The sequence below is a fragment of the Trichoplusia ni genome, chromosome 2 (assembly GCF_003590095.1).
Source record: "Trichoplusia ni isolate ovarian cell line Hi5 chromosome 2, tn1, whole genome shotgun sequence".
Taxonomy (NCBI): Eukaryota; Metazoa; Arthropoda; class Insecta; order Lepidoptera; family Noctuidae; genus Trichoplusia; species Trichoplusia ni.
In genome coordinates, this window is record NC_039479.1 from 2,847,118 (window position 1) to 2,872,225 (window position 25,108).

Sequence of the window (25,108 nt, forward strand, 5' to 3'; positions counted from 1 at the left end):
AGAATTACTTTGACATTAGTCGATATACATAACTTTATTTCACAGTACGTGTTCCAAATTAGTTTTAAGCATTCGTTTATTACCTTTATGTAACTTATCTGAACATCAAACTTATGTAATGAGCAAACTTGCGGAGTCGGTTTACCTTGGACTTATAAAGGACTTGTAAACATGTGTATCTACATATATACACATAATTATACGCGCATGAGAGAATTAGTAGCAATTATTATCCTTATTTGATAGACTTGTTCAGCCCAGCAGCGGAACTCGCTTACTTTCTTGAAGCTTACCATAACCAGCACTACTGTCAAGATACATTTCAATAATTAGTGTTAACGGCGAGATGTCATATATGACAGTTTATAGTCACGTGACTTACCAAATTGAAATGTCTTTTCCATAATATGTTTAAGCTTTTGCTATTAAAGTTAACGATTGCAGAAATTTCACTTGTTTCCAGTTAGGTGATTGGTGTTACAATAATGTCATTCATATGGAGAAGAACAAGCAAGAAACTTAAATTTTATTAAATATAATAAAATAAAATGTAAAAAAATACGTTTGGAACGAAAGGAAAATAATTAATACATTAAAAAAATCTAAATATCCACGTTTTTAAGTGTAAATTTTTTACAAATTTTGACAGTTTTTATAGCTGTAAATTGCATTGTCATCGGGTTTGTAGCTACCCTAAACGAAAGTGCCTCAAAATTGAGTTGCAACCGGAACGACAAACATACAAAAAAGCAAGAAAATGGGTTTATAAAAACGTGGGGAAAATAAAACAATAATAAACAAGGAAATCTGTACATATTACTAAGACTGTTGTACAAAAATTAGCACAAAAAATGAAGCCTTCAGAAAATAGAATAAAAGTTTTTCATACAATAAATATGAAATTCTGTTGAAAGCTGGTGGTAGGTTCAAGTATGATCGTGAGAAATATCATTAGTTATTCAATAATTCCTGGGTACCATGTTATAATGTCCACTCCAAGGTCGATTGATCGAGTATGCATTCTGTTTAATATTAAATGTGAAGAATTTATGTTATGGCCATGTTGATCATGACACCTGGGCTTACCTCTTGGGAAAATATCTAGCTGTTAGAAAGATACAGATATGTGTACGTCGTGGAGCGGCGTCTCCCTTCATCACATGACGAGGTGGTATGCATTCATTATATTATTAATTGAAAGCTTACTTGTTTAAATTACAACTGCATAAATTGATCGATCGCATGTTAAGCTACGCCTAATACGGTCGGTCAGATAGGTGCCAATCTATGTCATAACGAATTCCTCCTGTTTCGGAAATCTCGTTAAATTGTCTTTGACAGTCGTTAAATGGAGTTAGAACCTAGAAAGTCAGACTGAGGGGTATCTTGTTGCCCAGGTAACGGGTCTGAGGAGGTCACATAAATACTCCTTGTAAAACACTGGTACTTAGATATATCGAGTTAGGCTGCTACACTCACACTATCAAAAACCAAGAAATAAATGAATGCTCGAAATGAGAAAAATAAGCTGAAGCGCCTGGTAAATGTAAGCTAGTATTAACATGAGCCTGTTCAACTTTCAAGGAGAGGTGTAATTCAAATAGACAAATCATTCAAAATCAAAATTAAAAGTAATTTATTCAAATTAGGCTACTAAGTAGCACTTTTTAAAGGTCAAATTACATTGGACAGCACCCAGTTTTGCCCACCCGTCACCGCTTCCTAAGTGCTTTTGCTGTGAGAGCATTCATGCAAGATTAAAGACTGAAGTGTGAAGGTTTGACTTGATTTCAACCTCTTTAACTGAATTTCAGTACAACTATTAACGACATTACCAAAGTTTTTAAATGATAATTAGTTTAGACCCGATCCTTTTTAACTTTGACCAATATTTTTATTGCGAATGGTTTTCTTTAGGCCTACTTGAGATGTGTATGAAAGATTGCAACTCATCGCCATACACCGACACAAAAGCGCCCAGTACTTAGCACGGCAGTTCAGGTTTAGTTAGTAAAAGTCTGACACTGCACATTTCCTTCCCCGAGGGTGTCCATGAAAAATCCTCCACCTTACCAAAAAAGCTCTACTTGAAATAAAACCTTTTTGATTGTTCTTTTCAACCACATGTGAGTGAATGGTCTAGCTACATCGATGTTAATTTTATCTTAAACTACCAAGGTTACCCACAAATGGCTTTAAACGGCATATTATTTAATTGGTCGTCAGGACATTGGCATTTGCAAAGCCTTGGTCTTAATGTTTATTAAGTTTAAACCTATTCGTATTCATTAGGCATGGCGCGTGTTAAATACTATTGCAAAATTTAATATTAGTATATACCTAACATTTAAGTTTTTTTAATTAACATAGTAACTGAATTTGTGAGGAGATTAAGACGTATTATAATTTTTTAATTTATTTTTTATTTAAAGTTTATAGTTTTATTTTAGTATCTTATTATAAATGAAATACAATATACTAGCTGTTGCCGGCGGCTCCATCCGTTACAAATCGAAAATTGTCCCACGATAACATAAAATCGGGGTAAAAAACTAGCCTATGTGTTAATCCAGGGTTATAAACTATCTGCGTTATAAATTTCGGCCAAATCCATTTGGTAGTATTTGTGTGAATGAGTAACAAAAATCCATCCATACATACACATTTATGCGTTTATAAATATGAAATCACTGATTCAATTAAAATCTCACAAAAATAAAATTATAATAAATATTGCAATTGTATTAAATGGCAAAAGTCCAAATTGTATTAAGCGTAACGAAAAAATCCAAATTCATTGATTTACCAAATCGACTTGAATGCCTTTAGAGTCCTAATTACGAGTTCTTTATAATGTTTTGAAATATGTTACTTAATAAGGTAAGCGGGTGACCTCAACTACAGTTTGTTTACAGTTTAAAGCAGAGGTAAATTTCCACTTTGCGCCACAGCGGAAGAAAACCAGAAAGAAATCGATTTGTTTTTAAAACGGTGTCTGCAACAAGAAATTTAATCCTTGTGTCGTGGCGAGGTCTATAAACATTCCGATTATATGTTTACCTCTACAGCTATATCAAGATACTAGCTGTTGCCCGCGACTTCGTCCGCGTGGTAAGAAGATATAAGTTATGATTTATACCTGCCCTGTTTTTTCCACATTTTCCATTGCATCTTTGCTCCCATTAATCGCAGCGTGATAGTATATAGCCTAAAACCTTCCTCGATGACTAGTCTATTCAACATAAAAATAATTTTTCAATTTGAACCAGTAGTTCATGAGATTAGAGCGTTCAAAAAACAAACAAACTCTTCAGCTTTATATATTAGTACAGATGACTACTACAGTTATATTTATTATCTCATCAGCGCAAGTGCCAGAATAAAAAAAAAAAACTAACACCTACTAACACAATCAGCTGTCATAGCTGTTAGAAGCCAATGATGATGATGATCTTTTTTGTAGCTGCAGCAGTTTTTGACTGCATGAATAGCTGAATGGTTGACGTCACCACGCCAAATCTCACGACCGCGACGTGTCGCAGGTTCGTTCTCCGCGTAGGACAAGGGTTTTTGTGATCCATGAAACGAATGTTTGTCCTAAGCCTGGGTGTCTTTGTGCTGAGACTGAAAGGTTTTTGGAACCCCTTGTGACGTAACGACCCCAATTTCGAAGTACGGGATCGTTTTTTAATTGTCTTTTTTTCTGAGGCCCTTATACACGTACCTCTTTATTTGACACTACATTTATCATGTCAATAAACGTTCATAGGTTACGTCACGTAATGTTTGTGTAGTCAAACTCTTACTAACGGCCATTGACCTTTCACCGCTAAGTGATTCGACTTTGAACTTGAACGTAGTTGTGTCTACAATCCATGAGTAATCATAGACTTTCTTCATTATTATAAACTTTGAGAGGAGAAAAAAAAAACATACTTAGAAATGTAATTAAATGTTACTCCTGAATCAAGTCAAGCCTTAGGACAAATATTCCTTTTAAATTTTTTAGTTATAACTTTTAATCTAACGTATTAATACAAAAATTTACATAAATTACGTAAAACGGTAAATTTATGCGAATTTGCATGTACCTTTGATAGGTTGACGTTTCGACCAGGCGACAGTTTTACTGGTCATGGTCGCAAGCTGATTATGAATTGCATGTTCCCAAATAAAAGGTTGGTAGAAATAAAATAAGAGAACATAATTTTAACAGTTACCGATTGCAGATTTAGGTTGTTCGATAACTTTCGATAGCTTTTTATCATCAGAGCTTCGGACTAGATGAACCGACTTTGTTGATTCTTCATTCATCACACATGCATTTGGTCTTCAATGTTTGTTGTCAGGGCCTATATTTTTGCTGTCAAAAAATAATATAATTTTGTAACATGCGCTGATAAAACACAAAATCATAAAAGTTTACGTAGGTAAAACATGAAACGTGTTTGTATATTATTTTAACAAGTATGTCACCGAAATCCTTGCATTTTCTGAATGATTCACCGGCTTGTTTATAAGGTGTTGAGTTACGTATGTGACTGTATAACTTGTATCTCGGTGACAACCGGTCCTACCAGTTAACTCGTAACCTAGATGATTATATAACAGATTATACTAACCACGATCTGAGGGTCTAGCTCTACGACTTAAAGTAATATTATAAAGGTTGTGGAAGCGTGACAGCGCTATAGACGGCGTAGAGCGGCATCCCTCTTCCACATCTGCTGTAACATTATTTTAAGAGGTCGTTGAAGACTCTGAGTAAAGGTTATATGCAATCAAAGCGAAGATATTAAAGTGTTCAATTTAATTTGCTTATCTCAGTGCCTATCCCGCTTCCAGGTGCGAAAGAGATGCTGCTATACCGCCTGTAGCGTGCCATCTCGCTTCCTTAAGAAATAGCTTTATTTTAAAAGGTGGTTGGTTGTTAATAGGCTCTCTGTAATCGACTTAAATGATTTTAATTAAGTGTAAGATATTTCTTCAAAAGGTTTTAAAACAAAGAATCTTCTTCGATGCTAGCTCAGCCGTTTAGGAGATATGATACAGCTGTCAAAATACGTAACGCAAAAAAGGCTGTAATTTATGTTTTTGTAGTAAATAGTCGTCTGAATTTATTCTGAATGAATATTTATATTGATGTCAAAAAGATTAAACATCAAATATCCGATGTCACGAAAACAATATTTACCAAAGAAATAAAGAAGCAATTATAATAATTTCTCTTCGCTTGTATTTTCGTTAATTATCCGAAAAAAATGCTTTGTAATTGCGTAATTACTGTAATTAATTATATAATCGTAGGAAGAAATTATTATTGTCAGCTGTTTAATTGTCTTGTATTGTTTGATACAATTTGTTCAGGTCACTGGAAATGTCAACATTATAAATAGAACCGGTCAAGTACGAGTAAGAGAATTGAGGGTTCAGTATAAATATAATGTGATGGCCCTGTTAGTTAGTGGCACTGACTGCTATACCGGAGGTCGTAGGTTTGATTACCGCCTTGGACAAAATATGTTTGTCTGATGAGCACTATCATTTGATCAAAATAAAATTTTTCGGTCAGATGGGAATCCAAAAAATGTAGGAAACGTATTTTTCTACAGTCTAAACAAATCATAAAGTTGTTACGCTATTGTTGTGACGCAGTGACTTTTAACTAGTCGTAACAAATTGAACAAGATTGACTAAGTAATTCTATATGATTAGCAAGTTACCAAGCTCTATAATGACAGTGACCTTTGTACCTTATTCATCTTTAATTGAAGGGAATACACTAGGTAGTTATATAAAGTAATTATGGGACATTAAATTGTCTTGTTTCTATAAAATAATAGGTGAATTCTTTTGATTGCTGACTTACAATAAAATCGTTTTTAAATAATCAACAATTTTGAGAAATCTCACCAACATCTTGATGTCTTGTTTATGACTGTGATAATAAATCTAAAATTTACATTAAACAAGCTACAATCGCATTATTTAAACTATCTTATTATTAAATTCGGTTGTTAGCGCCATCTAGTTTCAGTTGAGAGAGTTACAAAACTGTAGTTCTAAACTGACGAAACAGATGGCGCTAGTTACATGTTCGTAGCTTTTTGGTTAGCTATGAATGATTATTATTATAATTTGTCGAAATGGAATTAGTTTATGTTCAGGATTAGGTCTTTCTTATTTCTAGAGAAAAGAGAAACAACTTGATGAATGGTTATACCGAATTATTTCGCAGCAGAATGAAAATTGTTAGATATTTGATCGAGAATCTACAGGTTGTTTCACACCAAGCATAGTTTTAGAAGACCGCAGAATTTCCATGCTGCAGTTCAAATTATAAACGCGAGGAACTATTATTAGAGGAATATTATATTTAATTTGTGTGTAAATAAATAAACAAATTAATTTAGTCATGGTTTTCTGAAGTTTTAATGCTTAATTTACTATCAAGATTAATTAAGTTTTTGTAAAAATCCATTGAAAAGACATTAGTAAACTACAACACGCCTTGCCTCTACTGTTCATTAGGTGTATTATAATTATCAGACAGTAACCAGTAAGCTGACTATTAAACTTGAGGATAATAGTTCCAGAATGTTCAGCGAATATTCGCAAGTTAGCCGAAACTATGTGCCTAAAGTATGAATCAATTAGGACCGCTGTTTATGTTCTGTGGACTTAGTCCTACGTTAATAGTACACGTAGTATCTATAATAGTTGTTGTGGAATCGTGACAGAGTAGATAGTACCTACTGCTTGGCTTAGAGAAGCGTCTTTCCTCAATGTCTATACCTGCAAAATTGATGTTGGGTCGTTTAGGCAGGTCCAATAAAAGTCGAACAAATGCGGGAGACGTTTGCACGGTAGTTATGTTTAGACAGAGTGTGCCACAACCCGCTTTCTCTTAGAAAGACGTGGTTGCATTGGTCCCGTCAAATATAGGATTGATAAAAGAAATAAACAAATTCGGTCATATAGCGGAAGTGGTTTTTTTAAAGAAAAATAAGAAATAAAATTGGATCTCGGTACCTAAATAAAAAAATACCTACTTGAGAAATTGCTGATATGACATCCGCATCATATTACTAATTCTTGGCAATTAGTGCTTAGTATAATTTTTGTATCCTTTTATCAGGCACAGCAGCCATTGTTGTTTCCATATTATTAAATGCCAGAAAAACTATTTGATTTAGGACCATTCAAATAGCTTCTTTAGTACCTCATAAGCAAAATAAAACAAAAAATAACAAAATCTCAATTTAATCTTATTAAAAAGCTCCTTCTCAAACTCCTTACATTATTTTTTTTCCTAAAACTCCAGATGTTACAAATCAAAGCTCAACATGAACGGTATCAGGCGTAAAACCTTCAAACTCCTCATTTGGAATAGCATCATCTATCACAGTCACGCCTCCTGATCCAGTTACAGGTTCTTCTACTGTTTCCTCCACTGAGTCTTCTTCCTCATCTTCTACCATGTCGTCTTCTAAGTCTGTTTCTTCTACTACAATTTCTTCTACTCCATTTGTTTTAATTGATTCTGAGTTAAGTGATTCTCCTGTCGGTTCACCGGTCACGATACCATTGACGGCTAACTTGGAGTATTTGTTTAAGAATTTGTCCCAGAAGTGTCTTCGGTCTCCGAGAGGATTGGTCCCCATGCGGAGGTTCTTTGTGACGTGGAGGTAGTTGGTCTCGGGCTCGTCGCCTATTGGTTTCCAGGTGAATCCTTTAAGAATGTTGTCGTCAGCGTCTGGGGTAGGGTTCCTGTAATTAAAAATGGTTTAGGTTAGACAAAGCTCTAAGCATTGCGAAGATCTAACTAAGAGAACAGAGGGCGGACAGTTGTTACAGTTGATTGTTTTTTCAACTTTGTTAACTTCAATAAACTAATACGTAAAAAAAATGAAACTCTATCTTGTATAGTGCTTACAGAAAGATAATTATAGTCTCAATCATTTCCTAGATGATTAAACTTAAACGTGTCAAAATTTAAGATGTCAATAAAGGATGAATAAATTCGCCCTTCTTTGACAATAATTTTCGCTGCCAAAAAATTTTCAAGATTTTAGAAATTCTTTGAGTCTTTAGAAAAGTATACTTCAACAACTTTTTTAAATCTTAAGAGTGATCTTAAGAGATAAAAGTTTTAAGCTTTGAGAAAATGGCTTGTAACATTGTTTAGTCATTTAGCCATACATTGATTTAATTAAACTAGTTTAGTCGTTGTATTTTGGGCGCAAATAAAGTGATTTAATTTTTAACAGTATAAAAATAAAAAAGTATATTTCCTTACCTAGTTTTAACAAAATTCGTCCACATCCGAACCATTTTCTTCAGCACTTTGATCTCCCTCTGTACACTTGCCATTTTCAAAGTATCTTCATAAGTCCTCCTAATACGGGAGCATACCAACAAGTAACACAGCTCATCGCAAACAGTGGCTCCTTCGTGCCTAATAGTGGACCTCGCCTGGGTCGTCATATATTGGCTGTTCTCATTCAATTGACCTCTAAAGTCAAAAACGTAGTAATAAACAGAAGAAGACAGACCTTTGGCAAACTCTCTTGCAGCATAATCAGTAGGATATGACTTAAAATTATCACCGACATAATCAGCAAATTCCAGAATATTACCATAATGTAGAGATTTATCTTTGAAATAAAACTCTAATATCTCCTTTCTGGCTTGCTCGAAGATAGAACTGTTCGTATCGAATTTAAAGTCCAGTCTTACCGGGAGGCGAAGAAGGGTTTCTTCCAATTTAGTGTCTAACACTCTTGGTTCAAAGATAATGTGGGAAATCAAGTCTATACCTTCCCTTGAGTTGTAGCCAATTATAAGAGGAACATCATTTACTAATTTGCCTTTTTCTGGTAGACTCGTGATTACTGCATCCTCTGTTTGTTCAACAGTGGGCGTATAAGGGAATACTCCAGCCCTGTAAACTTCCTCATCATCATCAACAAGTGTTTCAGTTAAAGACAGGTATATCTTCTCTGCATCCACTTTCTGCAACCCCTCTAGTAATTCTCTGCTATCTTCGGTTGTAATGTTAAAAACTTCACCGAGTTTAAACGCCTTCCTCCTTGGGTGTTCATAGAAAAAGAGTCGCTCACGAGAGGTTCCACTTTGAAGAATGGCAGCAGAGAATAAGCCTTTAGCTCGTTCGGAGTATAAAAGCATATCGGCCATTACTGCTCCACCATAGCTACCCATAAGTGTTACCCTGGAGGAATCACCTCCAAACTCCTTAATATTATTCTTAACCCATTCTAAACCAAGAATGTAATCTCTGATACCATTGTTTCCCTTGATGACGTCATCTTCAGTGGTCAAATATCCGAAAACAGAGAATCTATGACTGATGGTCACTACAATGACACCTTCTTCAACGAAAAAGTCGTGAGCGTAGTTATTGGTGCCGTTGAAGCCTGTTCTAAAGTTATCGTTGTAGTCGAATACTACAACTGGGGCATTGCCTTTGATGTCCGGTGTGAAGACGCTAATGAAGAGACAGTCTTCTGAACCAGATATCCCGGTGTCCTCACGGTTCCTTGACCTGATACTAAGCTGCAGACATGTTGGTTTGTTCTCAAACGCTTCTAAGTTACCACTCCATCCTTCATGTGGTTTTGGAGGCTGAAAAAACACAAATAATTATGAATTATGCTAGATTACTATCTTATCAATACTTTTAAGTGGAGTACGACTTCCTGTGAATATTATTTAAACACCGTTAGTTTTTAGGGTCAACTCGATTTGTATTTATTTAATCGTATGAAAAAAAGAGCGGGGAAAAGAAGGTTTTAGGAATCGTAAGTACGATGGATATTTCAAGCAGCTTTGACAACTGTAGTTTTTCACTTATTTATTAATTTATAGGAAAAACTTTCGTTTCCCGAGAAGGTAATAGTAATATATTGATAAATCTCTTACCAAAAATCTTAGTTCTCCCACCGGTGGTTCTGCGAATGGTATTCCTTTGAAGGAGAAATATTTTTCATTCTTCATCAAAGTCTTTTCTACTTTACCCACAACAACACCTTGTTTTAAACTGACTTCAATAGTTTCATCACAGAAACACTGGTTGATAAGGACAACAGTCAAAAGTAGAGTTAACGTTTTCATTTTTATTTTTTATTTATTTTTCTATCGTGTTTTATTTCTTAACTCTTGTTGAACACATGTTATAATGTTTGGTACTGGTTAGATTACTTCATAAGGCTACAGATAAGGTTAGGAGTACGTGGTTTTTTAGTTATCAATCAACGATAAATAAGTTATCAGGCGAAAGGTAATTATCAATTGATCTTTAAAGTTTCATTTTGTAGAGAATTAAAAGATACGCTTAAGCCGTAACCAATTTGGGTATTTCTAACATATATGGGTAGTATAGTTTTATGACTTCATAAATTGTCTATTTCCGATGGCTAATTAAACGTATTGTTTTTAAAAAACGTTCAATATTTAATACGAGGTGGTTTAATGTCTCCGATACCGGATAACTTATGTTTTGTGCCTTCTTCCTTTCGACCTGTGTTTTTGTATAGAAGGCTTCTGCCATGGATGATCTCAAGAGAATATTAATTGTAGTCTCGTCTTTCTTGTCCACAATTTCAGTGATTTAACTTTAAGAAAACTTTCGAAGTCATTAGCGTTTCACCAAGAAAAATAAAATAGCCATCAGAGCTGTACTTATAGAGCTATACCGAGATGAGAGCCTGGTATGGAATCGTACAAGAATAACCTGACGTGGAATACACACAAAGAACTTAGCGCTACACAAGAATTTCAGAAATACACTTAGTACATCCCTACTTCCTACTAAATGCGAAAGTAGCTCTGTCTGTCTGTCTGTTACGCTTTCACGTCTAAACCACTGAACGATGCTAATGAAATTTGGTACAGAGATAGAGTTGACCTTGAGAAAGAACATAGGATAGTTTTTATCCCGGACTTTTGGAGAGTTCTCTTGGAAACGCGATATAACTGAAGCGAAGCCGCGGGCGAAAAGCTAGTGTTAGATAAAGTAAGCACAAAAGATTTATAAGTAAGTATGTATGTTCCACATATTAGCCTACTAATATTTAAACTAAGACTGAGTATTCAAAGAATTGTAACATTTGTTTGAGGAAATCTTTCGTAAAATAGTTCTTAATTAAATAGTAATTGTATTGTCTATGAATAGACAATTTGATTTACTGCAATATCTATGTAAGGAAGCTCATTTATCAGCTGTTCATAAGATTATATTATTTACTGATTCCAAACTGATAATGGGAAATACTTAACAGGAAAACCCGCTCATAAAACTTTAAATTTATTTGTAATGATTTTTATCTGATAACAGTTATGTATTTCCTCCATCATCAAATATTTTGATACGGATAGAATATTCATTTTCCTTCCATCCCCACCAATGAGTTTTTACTAGCAATTGCAGACAGAATAGTTAATACTGAGTATTTCATTATTATTAATCGGCTATCAGTGATAAATAGCAGTAATTATAAAAAAAAAAACAAAGGAAAACAATTAAAAATAGAAAATTTCATTTAATTTATTCAAATATTTACACATTGTTCTTTCCCCTCACTTATAGTTCATCTTTCTTATCTCTAACGACTCCTTCGACGGCCATTGCTTTGTATTTTGCTATAAAGTTCTCCCAGAATTGTATCCTATCTTCGTAGAGTTTAGTTTTAACTTCCAGTTCATCACTGATGACCATGCACTCTTTGTTTTCAGGGGTCGCTGGAACCCATTTGACAGGGCTGCCTTCTGGTGTTGGGTTACTGAAACAAGAAAGAATATTAAATTAGACTTCATGATAATTTTCGAATCGCTACTAAGGCTGGTAATGGTCTAATTTATTTTAATATTTTTAACCATAAATCCCCCATTGGTGGGCAAAATCCTCCATCTATCGGTACAATGATTATACATTGAGGTTATGAGCTTTCATTTACTTTTAATTGTGATAATGACTGATCGCTTTTCAATCTTGCTCTAAAATTTATTGATTTGATAAGGTTTGCCAGTAATAAAATTGTTGAATTTTTTATTATAATTAGTTAAACACTGCTTACCCAGATTTAGCGAAGTTTGTCCACAGTTTCACCATATTCCTAATTACGTTCAGTTCTTCAGCGTCTTCATCTGATAGTATCTTCTTATAGGTCTTTCTGATTTGCTTACAAACGAAAAGATAACAAAGTTCATCTCCAGTATTCGCTCCCCAAGTTCCTTCCATCGTCAGAGCACCATCTAGGACTTCATTCTTCCTCAAATTCAGTTCTCCACTGTAATCGAACAAGTAATAATATACTGGAGCATTGGATTCATTGGCGTATCGCCTTAAAGCGTAGTCTATAGGATAGAAGGTCATCACATCAGCTATATAAGTCAGGTATTCACCAGGTTTACTGATCTTCACGTAGCCCTCTTCGAAGTAAAAGTCTTTGATTTCAGCCTCAGCTGCTTTGTATATCTCGGAGTTGAGTTCCAAATGGAAGCCAGATCGAGTGGAGAGGATTAGAAGGAAATCTCTTTCGGCGAATGTCAGATATTGAGGTTTACGAAGGTAACGTTCGGCCATTCCAATGCCTTCTCTTGAATTGTAACCGATCATGATCGGTACGTCCATGTCGACTGGGGTGTCTTCAGGCATACTAGTCATGATTGCGTCAGGATGGTCTGGTTCTACCACAGGCCCGAAAGGCACGGAAGCCATTTGTGTGTCTCTACCTTCATCAGCATCTACTGACAAAAGTTCTGCAGACACAAGTTCCATTGCAGACACGTGCGATAACTCACTGATCAGGTTTGAGGAGGTTACAGCTGTCTTTTCTAATTGTTTAGCTAATGCATTTGCTTTCTCCTTAGGCTTCGTTGGGAGAGAGATGGAATTGTAAATAGTTCCACTTTGAAGTATGGCTTTATTATAGAGACCCTTGGCTTTAGGCGAGCTGAGTAAAATTTCAACTAGAGTCGCCCCTCCTTCGATACCCATTAAAGTGATATTGTCTGGGTCTCCGCCAAACTTGTGAACGTTTTCTTTAATCCATTTCAGACCAAGAATTATGTCTCTTAAGCCGTTGTTTCCAGGTAGTATTTCGTCTTCAAAAGCTAGGAAACCAAGAGACCCAATTCTGTGGTTGATTGATGCGAAGACAACATTTTCCCTTACGATGAAATCAGGTCCAAAATCTCTGGTGCTGTTGTGTGAGACTTTGAAATATTCGTTGTAAAGGAACACTATGACTGGCATTTTAAGGTCTTCATTTTCTGGTAGTTTTGGTGTGTGTATTCCGAGTTTCAGACAGTCTTCTTGTCCGCTGAATCCGTACTTTTTCAACGGTCTTACTGGAAGGTTTAGTTGCGCGCATGGTTTGGGTTCTTTCTTTGCGCTCAGGACTTCAGTCCAGCCTTCATGTGGCTCGGGTGCCTAGAATATAAAAAGCGAGATTTTAAACAAATGTCATATGTTATCTAGTATAGTACTTGTATGAAGTTTGTTGTACTGTTTCTTCTTTCTCTGCAAAAGCAGTTAGGAAGCGATGAAGGGTGGTCAGATATGATGCTGTCAATTGTATTTTGACATTAAAAAGAGCTTCGTAGTAGCCTCATTTGAATAATTGGACTTTGATTTTCCTAATAAATACACACTGCTATACTTGTAAAACATTTGTAATGTATTAAAGTTTTATATTAAAGTTGATTCTGTATAGATATTTAAAATAGTGTTTATGGCTTCGGAAGTTTGTCTAAGAATGGCGAAAGTTTTGATGTTTATACAAGAGTGTAAAATATTCAGAAACTAGTCGACGGAGCATCACTGAATGTCATTATAAGTTTGCTAGTATGACACAACTTTTAATATTTATGTTACATTTTCTCCATAAACGTACAAGTCCAATATCATGTTCTGATTCATAACATCATGCATCGTTACGAAAACTGTTTCGGATTTATTTTGCTTCTTTAAAATTCTGATATTGATATTTTAACGAGTTTGCAACGTTTTTATATTTTGAATGTTTATGACAAGAATAAATGAATCCTGGATTAATGTCATACATGATATTGGATAACATTGTTTACATTTAGCAATTACGGAAAATACTACATATGTATGTAACGTCTTTCATACAAACATATAAGTTGACGTCATACCTTAAATCTCAATTCCCCAATCGGCGCCTTTCCATACGGGATACCCATAAACGAGTAAAACTTCTCATCTTTTACGATAGACTTAATTTCAATACCTTCAACTTTACCCAAACTAGTATCAACTATAACTTGACAATGTATCACATTAATTACGAAAGCAATAAATACTACACTCAATTTAATGCCTGCCATCTTGGCAGAACTGTAATAATATAATTGTTTATTAATATTTCACACATGGATTCAACACTGACGTGTCTTTACGATAAATTAGTTAATCTTGGGTTTAACTGAACGTTATCAATTGTACGATTAGAGTACCTGTTATCAGGTGATGTGTTGCTACTATGCTACATTATAATTTTATGATAGCGATTCTTCATTGATCAATTTTTATAACGATATTTTTTAGCACACGTGGAGGTCAACGTTTCTATATTACGAGAAATTACGGTTTGTAATATAAAATTCTTCATTGGCAAGAGAAAGAAAGAAATCAATGTACCGTCAGCACCGAAAGAAAGACCATGAAAGCTACTTACACAAACACTCAAATCACAATGACAAATAAAATCGTTACTATTATCCTATAATTCTTTATCCTATAAAATAGCCCTCATTTTAGGATTCCACTGAAAGGCAACTCTGCACCATTGTGCCGAATGCCACTGAGTATTTCTGGCAGTTCGTTAATCTGATTTTGTATATCGACAGTGATGTTGACTGTACTATTCGCTAGAGACGTCAACCCCGGTATGCCCACGGCTAGATCGTAACTGGGGATTAGTGATGAGTGTTGACATTTCTGTCTATTTGGAATTCCTGACGAAGAATCCTTTCTAACCTCTGACGCAAAATGAGGGGTGTTATAATTTGAAGTGTCTATCTGTCTACTATTGGTTTTACATGTCGAGGATAGATGAAGTGATTTTAATTTAGTCTGTTGTGTTTTAAAGGTGACTTTAATATGTGCAAGTGCGCTTAGATATGTTAGGTAGATATTGAAAAGTTTTGGTTTGTGAAAGTTTTTTTTTACCTTAACCCTTCAAAGATCTACCTACTTGTCCTTTACTTGCTTATGTTTTCTATTGAAATAATTTTCGTTCCTTTGTTTTCCGCTTCAGCGAATCATTGGGAGATTCCCGAAGGTACACTTAAAACACTGATTACTGGTTTAACAGTCCGCTGAATATCTGATGATGCAGAAGCGAACGTATCGATGTATCTTCCACACTAAAACGTTTAGAAAAAAAACTCATAAAATATTAGATTTTTATGAGGACCGAAAGCAAAAGTTTCATCTGCTTTTCTGAAATCAAACTCGTAAACCAGTTAACCGATTTTAAACTTTAACCAACTTCAATAAAATTCTAATATTCATATCTATATTGTCGATCCTGGTTTTCTGGACAAGCGAACCCGAAACCTAAAATGATAAGTATTTTTATATTTTTCCAATAATATTACAGTACAAAAGTAAGTGGAATTTATAAACTCCTTTTTAAAGTTACTAAAAATAAATAGAGAAACGAAGGAGCTACTTAAGTGATTGGTGCTTCTGAGATACTTACGGGCGATAGGATCCGTAGTACTGAAGCATTTTTACTCAGACTCATTTAATAGTTTAGCGTTTGCCTTAGATGGGCTAACAGTCACGTTTTTGGCTTGAAATGTACTAAAATATATAAACTGTCCATGTATCTCCCAAATGTACCTCAAAAAGACAAGGAATAAATTATTGCATGAAGCCAAAATACGTTTTCAGATACCACATTGTTCCTATTATATGGATGCTGAATAAAAACTACCATTTTTTCTTTGTTTCATTTCTCTACACAGCTTTGGCCAATATATGTCGACCATGTTTGAAGTTCTATTTAAAGCCATATAGGAAACAATTTATGACCCCAATTAGGCAAGCGTTCCTAATTGGGGTCACAGGCTATGTCCATATTAGAACCCCGAACTGCCGTTTGGAATCCCTTAACTCTTTAGTCTCTCTGGTGACCCATCGAAATTCAGGATGAAAGTGAAAAATATTTTCGGAAAATTAAACCTATCTTTCAGATCTTTTCCACAAAACGAATAAAGAGACTCTGGAGAACGTTTATGAATATGAGGTCTTAAAAACTTTCAAAGTTTCAGCTTGAAAATCTTTAAAAAAAAAACAAATATATCATTTTGTTTCTGTCATACAATTAAGTGGAGGAAAACACGACTTCTCATCATAACTCATCTTTATTATTTACAGCATCCGTGACAATGCCATCGACAGCTTTTTGCTCCCATTTTCCAATAAATTGGTCCCAGAAGTCGAACCTGTTTTTGTATAAATCGCGTTTGATATCCAACGTTTTGCCGATGTGGAGATACTCTTTATTTTCAAGGGTGTAAGGAGGCCATTTGAAGTTTTTCAGCATCTCGTCGCCGCCTGGTGTCGGGTTCCTAAAATAATAATTAGGGCAAGAGATAGTCTTTTACAACTCAGCATTAGATGAATATGTAAGAAATTCTAAACATAATTCGACGGTAACGCCATCTAGTTCTGAGAAAAATCAACCTTTACTTGCTAGTGATTTCCGTCGAATGATCGCTCTATAGTTGATTTGGGCAATGGGCATCAAAATGCCTTAATGTTGGGGCAGAATTTTTCATCGTTATTAAGAAGGGATTGCGCTAAAGAACTAGGAAATGATATGCTACGGAAGTTTTTTGAATAGGGTGCATCGGTTAAACGCATTAAGTAAGTATTTTTGTTTTTTAAACAATATATTAAACAAGCAATATTTAATGCTTAAGCTTAAACAGTAGCAAGTTATGTCATCAAAACCGTAACCAATAGCTTATAACTTCCTTTATTCTGGTTATGTTCTGAAAGTATGCCAAAAACGACAATGCAGTTTTTGCGGTCAATAACAGAAGATTAAAATGCGGCGTTTTGCAGTCGCCAATTGTAGTATCGTAAATTAATGACACTATATACTTGTAGCTTATGTGAAATGTGAACTGGGTTACTTTGCAAAATGATAGCACATGATAAATGTTCGTTTTGTTGGACATTTTTTCAACTACTCTCCTTATAGACGCATCAGTTTTACAAGCATTAACTAAGATTGTATGGCTCAGATGTTAAAATTAAATGTTTTTCTTTTTGGTCAAGTCACGTGACTTAGACTTATACCATAGATAAATTTGAGGATTAAATTAGCTTTATCTGTTTCTTCTCTATTGGAAAACGTACTACAAGGAAGTAAACTAATCCACTTACCCATATTTAGCAAAGTTAGTCCACATCCTAACCATACTCATCTGAATTGCTTTCTCTTCTGGCAAATGTTCTTCGACGTTAATATATTCATTTATAAGGTTAGGACATTTGAATAGATAACACATTTCATCTCCAGTAGCGGCTCCTACTAAACCATCTTTCACAGTAGCATACTTCATTAAGTTATTATAATTTTCATTAAGAATACTGTTATAATCAAAATGATAGTAATAAACGGGTTTTAATGACCTGGTCGAGTATGTTTTTGCTGTATGGTCCATAGCGTAGGTGGTCAATGCATCTCCCATAAAAGTAATTAAATCTGGTGCACTTTTATAATTTATCTCACCGCGGGTGAAGTAGAAATCCTTGATTTCTTTAGCGGCTTCATCGTATACGTCACCCATATGGTTAAATTTGAACCTAAGGCGTCTCGGTAACAGTAACGGGAAATCTTTTCTGAGGAAGGTCAAAAATCTGGGTTCTACAAGATATTGTAACATTGCTTCCATTCCTTCTAGAGAGTTAAAGCCTATTAGTATGGGAATATCTATCTTACTTGTTGAGTCCTCTGGGTACTCTGTTAAAAGACCATGTGACTGTCGTTCAACAATCGGAGCGAATGATATAACACTCTTCTGTGTTGCTTTGAAATAATCTGAAGGACTGGCGTGCAAGTCTTTCGACAGCAAATGCTCAGCTTCAACTTCCTGGAGATCAGATATAAGCTTGACTCCGTTAGTTGAGGTTCTATTCATTAGTTCTCCAAGCCTGAAAGCCCTCTGTTTGACATCTTCTTGTAAATATGCAGACGTCCATGATGTACCACTGTGGAGTATGGCTCCACTGAACAGATCCTTAGCTTTCGAGTGTATAAGTAAATCTATAGCGGCTGCACCGCCTTGAAGTCCCATTAGAGTGATTCTTTTAGGATCACCACCAAACTTATCTATATTATCTTTAACCCATTCTAATCCATGCACTATATCCTTTAATCCAGCATTACCTGGTAGAATTTCATCTTCTAAAGATAAGAATCCTAAAGCCGATAGTCTATGGCTTATAGTGACTACCACAACATCTTCTTCAATAAAGAAATCTGGTGCGTAGTCCTTGCTTTTATTATACGAGTTAAGAAAATGATCGTTGAATATAAACATGATGACTGCTCGTTCTTCTTCATCAATAGCTGGTGTGAATACATCGAGGTAGAGACAGTCTTCTGAACCATAATGCCCAAGAGACTGTCCTTTCTTAACATCGTTGTTGAATTGAATACAGGCTGGTTTTTCTTTGGTCGTTCTAAGAACTCCTTCCCAAGGGTCCAGAGGCTGTGGTGGCTGAAAAAATATTTTATTTCTTAGTATTCCAGTATTTATATTTCCCAGTATGTTGTGTAAAATATGAGGTGATTTCCATTTTGGACTGAAAAGCGATTTGTAAAGCGAAACTTTATTCAATACATACATTCGCGTTCCTGAATGAACTAGTTGCCAAAAGTTTCTGCATAAAACATACAATTTTATGCACGTGGAAACTAAATACAAAATTCAACAAATATTTTTGGCTTTTTGCTTCCAACTTCATATTATTTAGTGATGGATCGAGAGTTAAACATTTATTATTATTTGTGAAACAGTTTTAAAAACTAACCTTTGCACTTTTTTATTAATGAATATTGTGGTGGTTTTGGTACATACCATGAATCTTAGTTCACCAACAGGAGGTACTGCATATGGTATCCCCATAAACCCGTAATAATTAACATCCATGAGCGTCTTCAAAACTTTCCCCATTATCTTTCCATGTGTGGTATCCACTACTGGTTTCTCCTCACAAACAACGAATTTCACGCATATTAGAAAAGCAATGGAAATATACATTTTATTTAAATACATTTTGTACAACGGGCATTTGGCCTCGTTTATCGATTGAAACTGAACTACTTTCGACAAGATATCGGATTATCGGCGATCCAGTTTATCTTTATAGTATTATAAAATACCGGTAAAATGGCACTCATGACATAATTATGTGAATTTGGTACACGTAAGTGTATCTGCTAAGTAATAAAAGAGTGTTTTTGCGCGTATTACGAGTATTATGCATTTTTGATCATTTTTTTATAGTTTTTACAGAACTGCGTAAGTGCTAGTTTGACTGGCGACACAGAGGTTTGCGGCTGAAGAAAAATAGATTTGCAAAAAAATATGTCACAGCAAAATATTCGAAAATACGAGTCGTTGCTTAAATTTGGTCCTTACTTAATTTTATTTTATTATTATTGTGGCAACAGGAATACAGTTCCTAAAGCTGTAATTGCTAGCTAGTACAGCTCGTGAGATACAACCTGGTGACCAACGGACGAAGCAATTTAACTGGTTCAGGGTTGCTACTATCCTGGAAAAGAGTTTATTTTTAGTCAATGTTTTTATTACAGAAAATAATATATTAAGATCTTGCTTATACAATGCAAATTTTCGACTATTTATATAGAGAATATCACTGTCACATCACAATGGCCTACAGGCGGGAGGTTGAGGTCACTACGTCATACCTACTGAGCGTGACAGGTCGCGGGTTTAATCCCGGCGTAGGGCAAGCATTTGTGAGATCCACGAGTGCGTCACATTCAAAAACCCTGATTTTTAACGTTTGTGAAAACCGACGCCACAGAATCATTTATGCCTTGAAGAAAAGGGTGTTAAATTAAAAGAAAAATACTCTGAAATCAGGTTGTAGACCAATCAGAACCATATAACAAAACACTGGAACAGTTCGCCAACCCAAAAAAAGTCAACTTTAACTTGTACCATCAATAATAACTCCATATAGGACCATATAGCATGTAAATAAAAACCTAGATTCCCATCGGCTCCATTTGACTGCACCCGACGTAAATCAATTGGAAACAGTATTACATAGCTCGGCGGCTACATGGGATATCACTCAGCTGTTTTTATAAAGCCGGATTCATTTGTTTTTGTATTACCTGTAAATGAATAGGAGTGTATGTGCTTTAATACAGAAAAAAAAATGTCACATGATTGTGCTGAAATTGATTGACAAGATTTTTTCAATAAAATACGAAGGTTACGTAATATTTAGGCTGAGTTTATTTTGCGTGGACAGTACTGTTTGCGAGAGCTAAAATAATAAAGTAAATACGCATATATATAAATTATATAATTGTTTAAAATTCTAAAGTTTTGAAGAAAAGATCATTATTAAAGAAGAGTAGGGAGGCCTAGGACAATTCGGAGTAGTAATAAAAGAATAAATTATGATTAAAATAAGTTAATATTTTTCACGACAGATTTAACTTGAATATTTATTAAATAAATAATTATGCATCTGCCTCACAAAAGTCATTATAACAATGTTTTAAATACACTTATATCTATATTGCACCAATCTAATTTATCAAAGAATAACCTTCAATTAATCCGTATGTTTCACTTTCTGATATTTTGAAAACATTTTCACGGATTTTAAATGTAATGACGTGGCCTAATGCCCATCAACATTTGCCTTCAGAACTCAAGTTAGTTTAACTAAGATATTCAAACGTTAAATTAGCAGTTAGTTAAGATGAGATTAGAGATTTTCATTCTGTGTTTGTTTTTAGTGACTTGCAGTTCAAATAGCGATAAAATACATAAAATTATGACTAATGGAACTACAATAATAGGAAGGAAATTGATTACGCTTTTTGGAAATAAACCTTTTGCAGCGTTTTGGAAAATACCGTACAGTGAGCCTCCAGTTGGACAGTTACGTTTTAAGGTGAGATACTATAAGGTCTTGAATGATTACTGTTTGTATTGTGGAAGCGAGACGTCATATTCTACAGTACCTGCATGTCGCTTCCACAACTAATATCCCGACTAGTTTCGGACGCAATAAGAGGATCTCGTGGTCAAGAACAAATGAGTGAAAGAGAGAATGAGAGAAGCTTTAGATTTACTTAACTACTAGCGCGTATTTGTTGGTTATCGTGACAGGACTCCGTATGGGTCTGAAACTAGCCGGGCGATCCCGATGAATAGGCATGAGTAGTTTATACATGCGTGAGTACCTACTTTATACATCAAATAGCATTTTACGTAGGTATGTTTGTTAATCGTGAAATCGTGTTAATTGTATTTATATAACGTATACATTTTAATATCAGCCCATAAAGGACATACGACACAACCAATACTGGAAAAGTTTTCTTCTAGGAACTATGCAGTTAGTTAAATTTCCTAGGTTACATTTTAGTTAAAAAGTCTTTAAAACTTCACAAAGTTAAATTGACTTGCTTTAAAAATGAAGAATCTCGAACTCTTGAATTATTTTTAAGAAAACTCCTTGGCTTTTTGGCTTCAGTGAAGTAATAAAACACTAATGACTTTTTCAATGAACGTTTCTTAGAAATGATAAGATTTCATTTACCAGCAGAACGGTGGTAAAATACTTGTTATATACTTTTATAGAGTATTTCGATTAATTACTTAGTAAAAATAATATTACATGTACTTAACGATATATTTAACAACTTGCACACAACGCCATCTAGTCTCAAACTATGCAAAGTTTGTGCTATGAGTACTAGGACACTAATTAATATAATAAAATAGTTTGAATTAAAAATGTATTAAAAATATTGTGTTCAACATACAAACATTAGTTCTGGGTGGGAATCGAACCCACAACCTCTAGTATAGCAGTCAAAGCCACAAACCACTAGACCAACAAACTGGTCGACATTAATCCGTTTCTTATCGATCGTGTGCAATATTATGTATGTGTATTGACATAAATATGAATTATATGTATATATTTTTAATTTCAGCCACCAAAGTCTATCCGATGGTTCGACAAATCAGTTTACAACTACAGCATCCCGTACAACGAGAGTTGCGCATTGGGATACAGCGAAGACTGTCTTTACCTGTCTATTTACACTCCCATTATACAGGACATTAAATACTTCCCCGTCGTGGTATGGGTCCATGAATACTCCCATGCGCATGGGCCAGACTTTTTCATTAACGAAGACGTTCTCGTAGTGACAGTCTCGTTTCGAACGTCAATTTTTGGTTTCCTGAACACCGGGGATAGTTTCGCCGAAGGGAACATGGGAGCGAAAGATCTGATAGCCGCTTTGAAATGGATCCGAGAATACATTACTTATTTTAATGGAGATTTAAATAGAGTAACTGTTTTTGGGTCGGAAACAACCGCTCCTATAGTGGCCTCGCTCCTGCTGTCCGCTGCCGGAGAAGACCTCTTCAACAGAGTAATAGTACAAAGCGGCAGTGCTCTATCCCCAGCAGATTACAGAACATACAATTTCGAAGTTTCGAACAAATTATACTGGAACCTACACGGACCGTTCGAAAAATTTAACAGAACAAATCTATATGAGTTGCTTTCTAAAAGTTCGACAAAACAGTTGTTAGCAGCTAGTCGTGATCTATTCGACAGCACCGAAGTCAGAGACAATCAAAGGTTAATAAACGCCTTCTCCCCAACCGTCGAAGCATCAGCCAGAGGCGCCTTTATGAACAAATTCCCCTTAGAAGTATACGACCGAAAGATCACTAATAACGCCGTCGAAGTTATGTTGGGATATACAAACTTAGACTCTCTGCACAAACTGGACGGTTTCGTCACGAACAGGAAACTTCTAAAGTATTTAAATTATAACTTTCAGTATTTATTACCATTCGAGGGAAGGAAGGACGAATACGGATCGAAACTGTACAAGAAGATTAGGAGGAAAATAATGGATTTCTATTTCGTTAATGGAACGGTCGGGGAGAGGAGTCTGAGGCGGTACGCGAAATATGTGTCGGACCAAGTGATTTATCCGATACTCCGTCAAGCGAGCCTGCACGCCCAAGTATCATGTAATCATGTTTACTTGTACCGTTTCACCTTTAGAAGTTCGTTCAACATCGTGTGGAACACGTTGCTTCGTAATTTAAACCTGAGTGGGGCGACGGCGGGTGACGAAATCTGTTACCAATTCAAATGTAAATCTTTGAGCGGGGCCTACAATATCAGCGAGGATTCTAATGAAAGGCACTTCATTAGGAAGATGGCGCGGCTATTGGCGAATTTCGTTAAGCACGGGTAAGGTTAATGCAGATTAAATATTTGCTTATACACCTCTCTTCGTCGGATTATGAATTTTAATTTAAGTGGTTGTGGTTCTTGATTCCGAGTTGTTTTGTAATTGTTTTGTCAGTTTACTGTAAGCTATTTGCTTTGATGGTATTAAAAGATTGTGAAGTTACCTGCGCTGAGGTATTTTGGTCGGAATTAAGTTTCGTCTGGTATTTTAATATTAAAATTTGTTTGTAAGAGGCTTTTGAATTATTTTCGTTCTTTTAAACCGCTTGGTGTGATTCTGAATTAAATGAAAAGAGCTTTTGACTAAATGAACTCCGCATAATAACATATGTATGTTAAGCTATTAGTTATCGGCAATAGAATTATTCGAAAGCAGTTTTGTTTTAAGAGTGCTGTTTCAAACTACATGATATTTTTTCCACATTAACTATTTATGAAGAAACAAAGACTTATTTATTGTCAAACAATATAATTTCTTTTCGTCACTTTTTCATCAGATTGACCTTTTAGAATTATGTGATAAAAGTCTTGACCTTTCAAGAGTGTTGTTAAATAGTTAATGCGATCACTTTTCTCGTGAACGAAAATAAAGTTAGGAATTTAATCCATCATTAATTTATAATGTAAAACGAAAGTCGGTAAACAAATAAAAAAAAATTGGACAAAATTTTGGGATTTCTTTTTACCCAATACTTTATTGCTATTCTCTGGAATTTAAATTCTCGACACTACATGGGTCAATACAGACGAAGTCAGTTGCAGAAGCTAGTAACTCAAATTTTGAACATATTCTTTCAGGAATCCCACACCGGACTCAACGGATACTGTCCTAGGCGATATAAAATGGCTTCCTTTGACACCCAATAGGAGATTGAGAGGTTTAAACATAGGAGATACTCTGAAGATGATCAAAATACCAGAGGAGAAGAGAATGGAGTTCTGGGATAAGTTAAAAAAAGAGTTCTTTCCGAATAGAGAAATAAATGATGAACTGTAAAGTTTTTGGTATGTGTGTAATTTACATTAAGCTTATACCTTAGATTTTTGGCCAAATACTAACTTAATCACACTTATGGGTGTCGTGGCGCAACTTGGAGGAGACCTATGTTCAGCTGTCGATCTAGATTCCATGAGGTCTTCAGGTCACGACGCCAAACCTACTGTGCGTGTCGTAGCACGGGTTCGATCCCCGTGTTCTACAAGCATTTGTTTAATCCACAACTGCTTTTTGTGAGGATGTTTTTGGGTAAATGAGTTGAATACATTTTTAATGTTATTGTAGAATGTCCTAAGCCCAGAAGTCATTTTTTGAAACAGAACCAAGTTTCAATAAAGCAGGGTCATCATTGGCCCAGCCTTTTCCCAACTATGCTGGGGTCGGCTGCTAGTCTAACCTAGTTACCTGGGCAACACAATATCCCTTGGTTAGACTGGTTGTCAGACTTTTCAAGCTTCTGACTACCTGTAACGACTGTCAAAGATGTAAGAATAACAGCCGGGACCCACAATTAAACGTGCCTTCCGAAGCACGGAGGA

The 25,108-nt window shown here is 35.2% G+C and overlaps 4 protein-coding genes across 4 annotated transcripts; 1 reads left to right on the top strand and 3 right to left on the bottom strand.

Moving 5' to 3' along the window:
* Positions 1-7,247: 7,247 nt before the first annotated feature.
* Positions 7,248-10,209, bottom strand: LOC113503457 (esterase E4-like). Its single transcript, XM_026885440.1, has 3 exons — positions 9,943-10,209; positions 8,300-9,645; positions 7,248-7,770 (listed from the first exon to the last, which is right to left on the bottom strand). The coding sequence occupies exons 1-3, from the start codon at positions 10,132-10,134 to the stop codon at positions 7,335-7,337; spliced, it is 1,974 nt and encodes a 657-aa protein (XP_026741241.1). The 5' UTR covers positions 10,135-10,209; the 3' UTR covers positions 7,248-7,334.
* A 1,332-nt stretch (positions 10,210-11,541) lies between these two features.
* Positions 11,542-14,458, bottom strand: LOC113503467 (esterase E4-like). The gene is made up of 3 exons (XM_026885454.1): positions 14,182-14,458; positions 12,096-13,453; positions 11,542-11,801 (listed from the first exon to the last, which is right to left on the bottom strand). Exons 1-3 carry the CDS (start codon positions 14,371-14,373, stop codon positions 11,603-11,605), a joined length of 1,749 nt encoding a protein of 582 aa, XP_026741255.1. The 5' UTR covers positions 14,374-14,458; the 3' UTR covers positions 11,542-11,602.
* Positions 14,459-16,400: 1,942 nt separating this feature from the next.
* On the bottom strand, positions 16,401-19,390 carry LOC113503472 (venom carboxylesterase-6-like). Its single transcript, XM_026885468.1, has 3 exons — positions 19,150-19,390; positions 17,450-18,789; positions 16,401-16,626 (listed from the first exon to the last, which is right to left on the bottom strand). The coding sequence occupies exons 1-3, from the start codon at positions 19,345-19,347 to the stop codon at positions 16,407-16,409; spliced, it is 1,758 nt and encodes a 585-aa protein (XP_026741269.1). The 5' UTR covers positions 19,348-19,390; the 3' UTR covers positions 16,401-16,406.
* A 2,890-nt stretch (positions 19,391-22,280) lies between these two features.
* On the top strand, positions 22,281-23,999 carry LOC113501351 (esterase E4-like; the record flags this gene model as incomplete). Its single annotated transcript, XM_026882486.1, has 1 exon — positions 22,281-23,999. A coding segment is annotated over one exon (1,296 nt), but the record flags the coding sequence as incomplete, so codon positions are not given.
* Between the last annotated feature and the right edge of the window lie 1,109 nt (positions 24,000-25,108).

Bases quoted from the DNA above. Each gene is read 5' to 3' on its own strand.
- LOC113503472 (XM_026885468.1), bottom strand. From the start codon at position 19,347: ATGTATTTAAATAAAATGTATATTTCCATTGCTTTTCTAATATGCGTG. The intron at 18,790-19,149 runs GTATGTACCAAA...ATATTTTTTCAG, and splicing joins TTGGTGAACTAAGATTCATG to CCACCACAGCCTCTGGACCC. The intron at 16,627-17,449 runs GTAAGTGGATTA...TTATTATTTTAG, and splicing joins ACTAACTTTGCTAAATATGG to GAACCCGACACCAGGCGGCG.
- LOC113503467 (XM_026885454.1), bottom strand. From the start codon at position 14,373: ATGGCAGGCATTAAATTGAGTGTAGTATTTATTGCTTTCGTAATTAAT. The intron at 13,454-14,181 runs GTATGACGTCAA...TTTATATTCTAG, and splicing joins TTGGGGAATTGAGATTTAAG to GCACCCGAGCCACATGAAGG. The intron at 11,802-12,095 runs GTAAGCAGTGTT...TTCTTGTTTCAG, and splicing joins ACAAACTTCGCTAAATCTGG to TAACCCAACACCAGAAGGCA.
- LOC113503457 (XM_026885440.1), bottom strand. From the start codon at position 10,134: ATGAAAACGTTAACTCTACTTTTGACTGTTGTCCTTATCAACCAGTGT. The intron at 9,646-9,942 runs GTAAGAGATTTA...GTGTTTTTTCAG, and splicing joins TGGGAGAACTAAGATTTTTG to CCTCCAAAACCACATGAAGG. The intron at 7,771-8,299 runs GTAAGGAAATAT...TTTTAATTACAG, and splicing joins ACGAATTTTGTTAAAACTAG to GAACCCTACCCCAGACGCTG.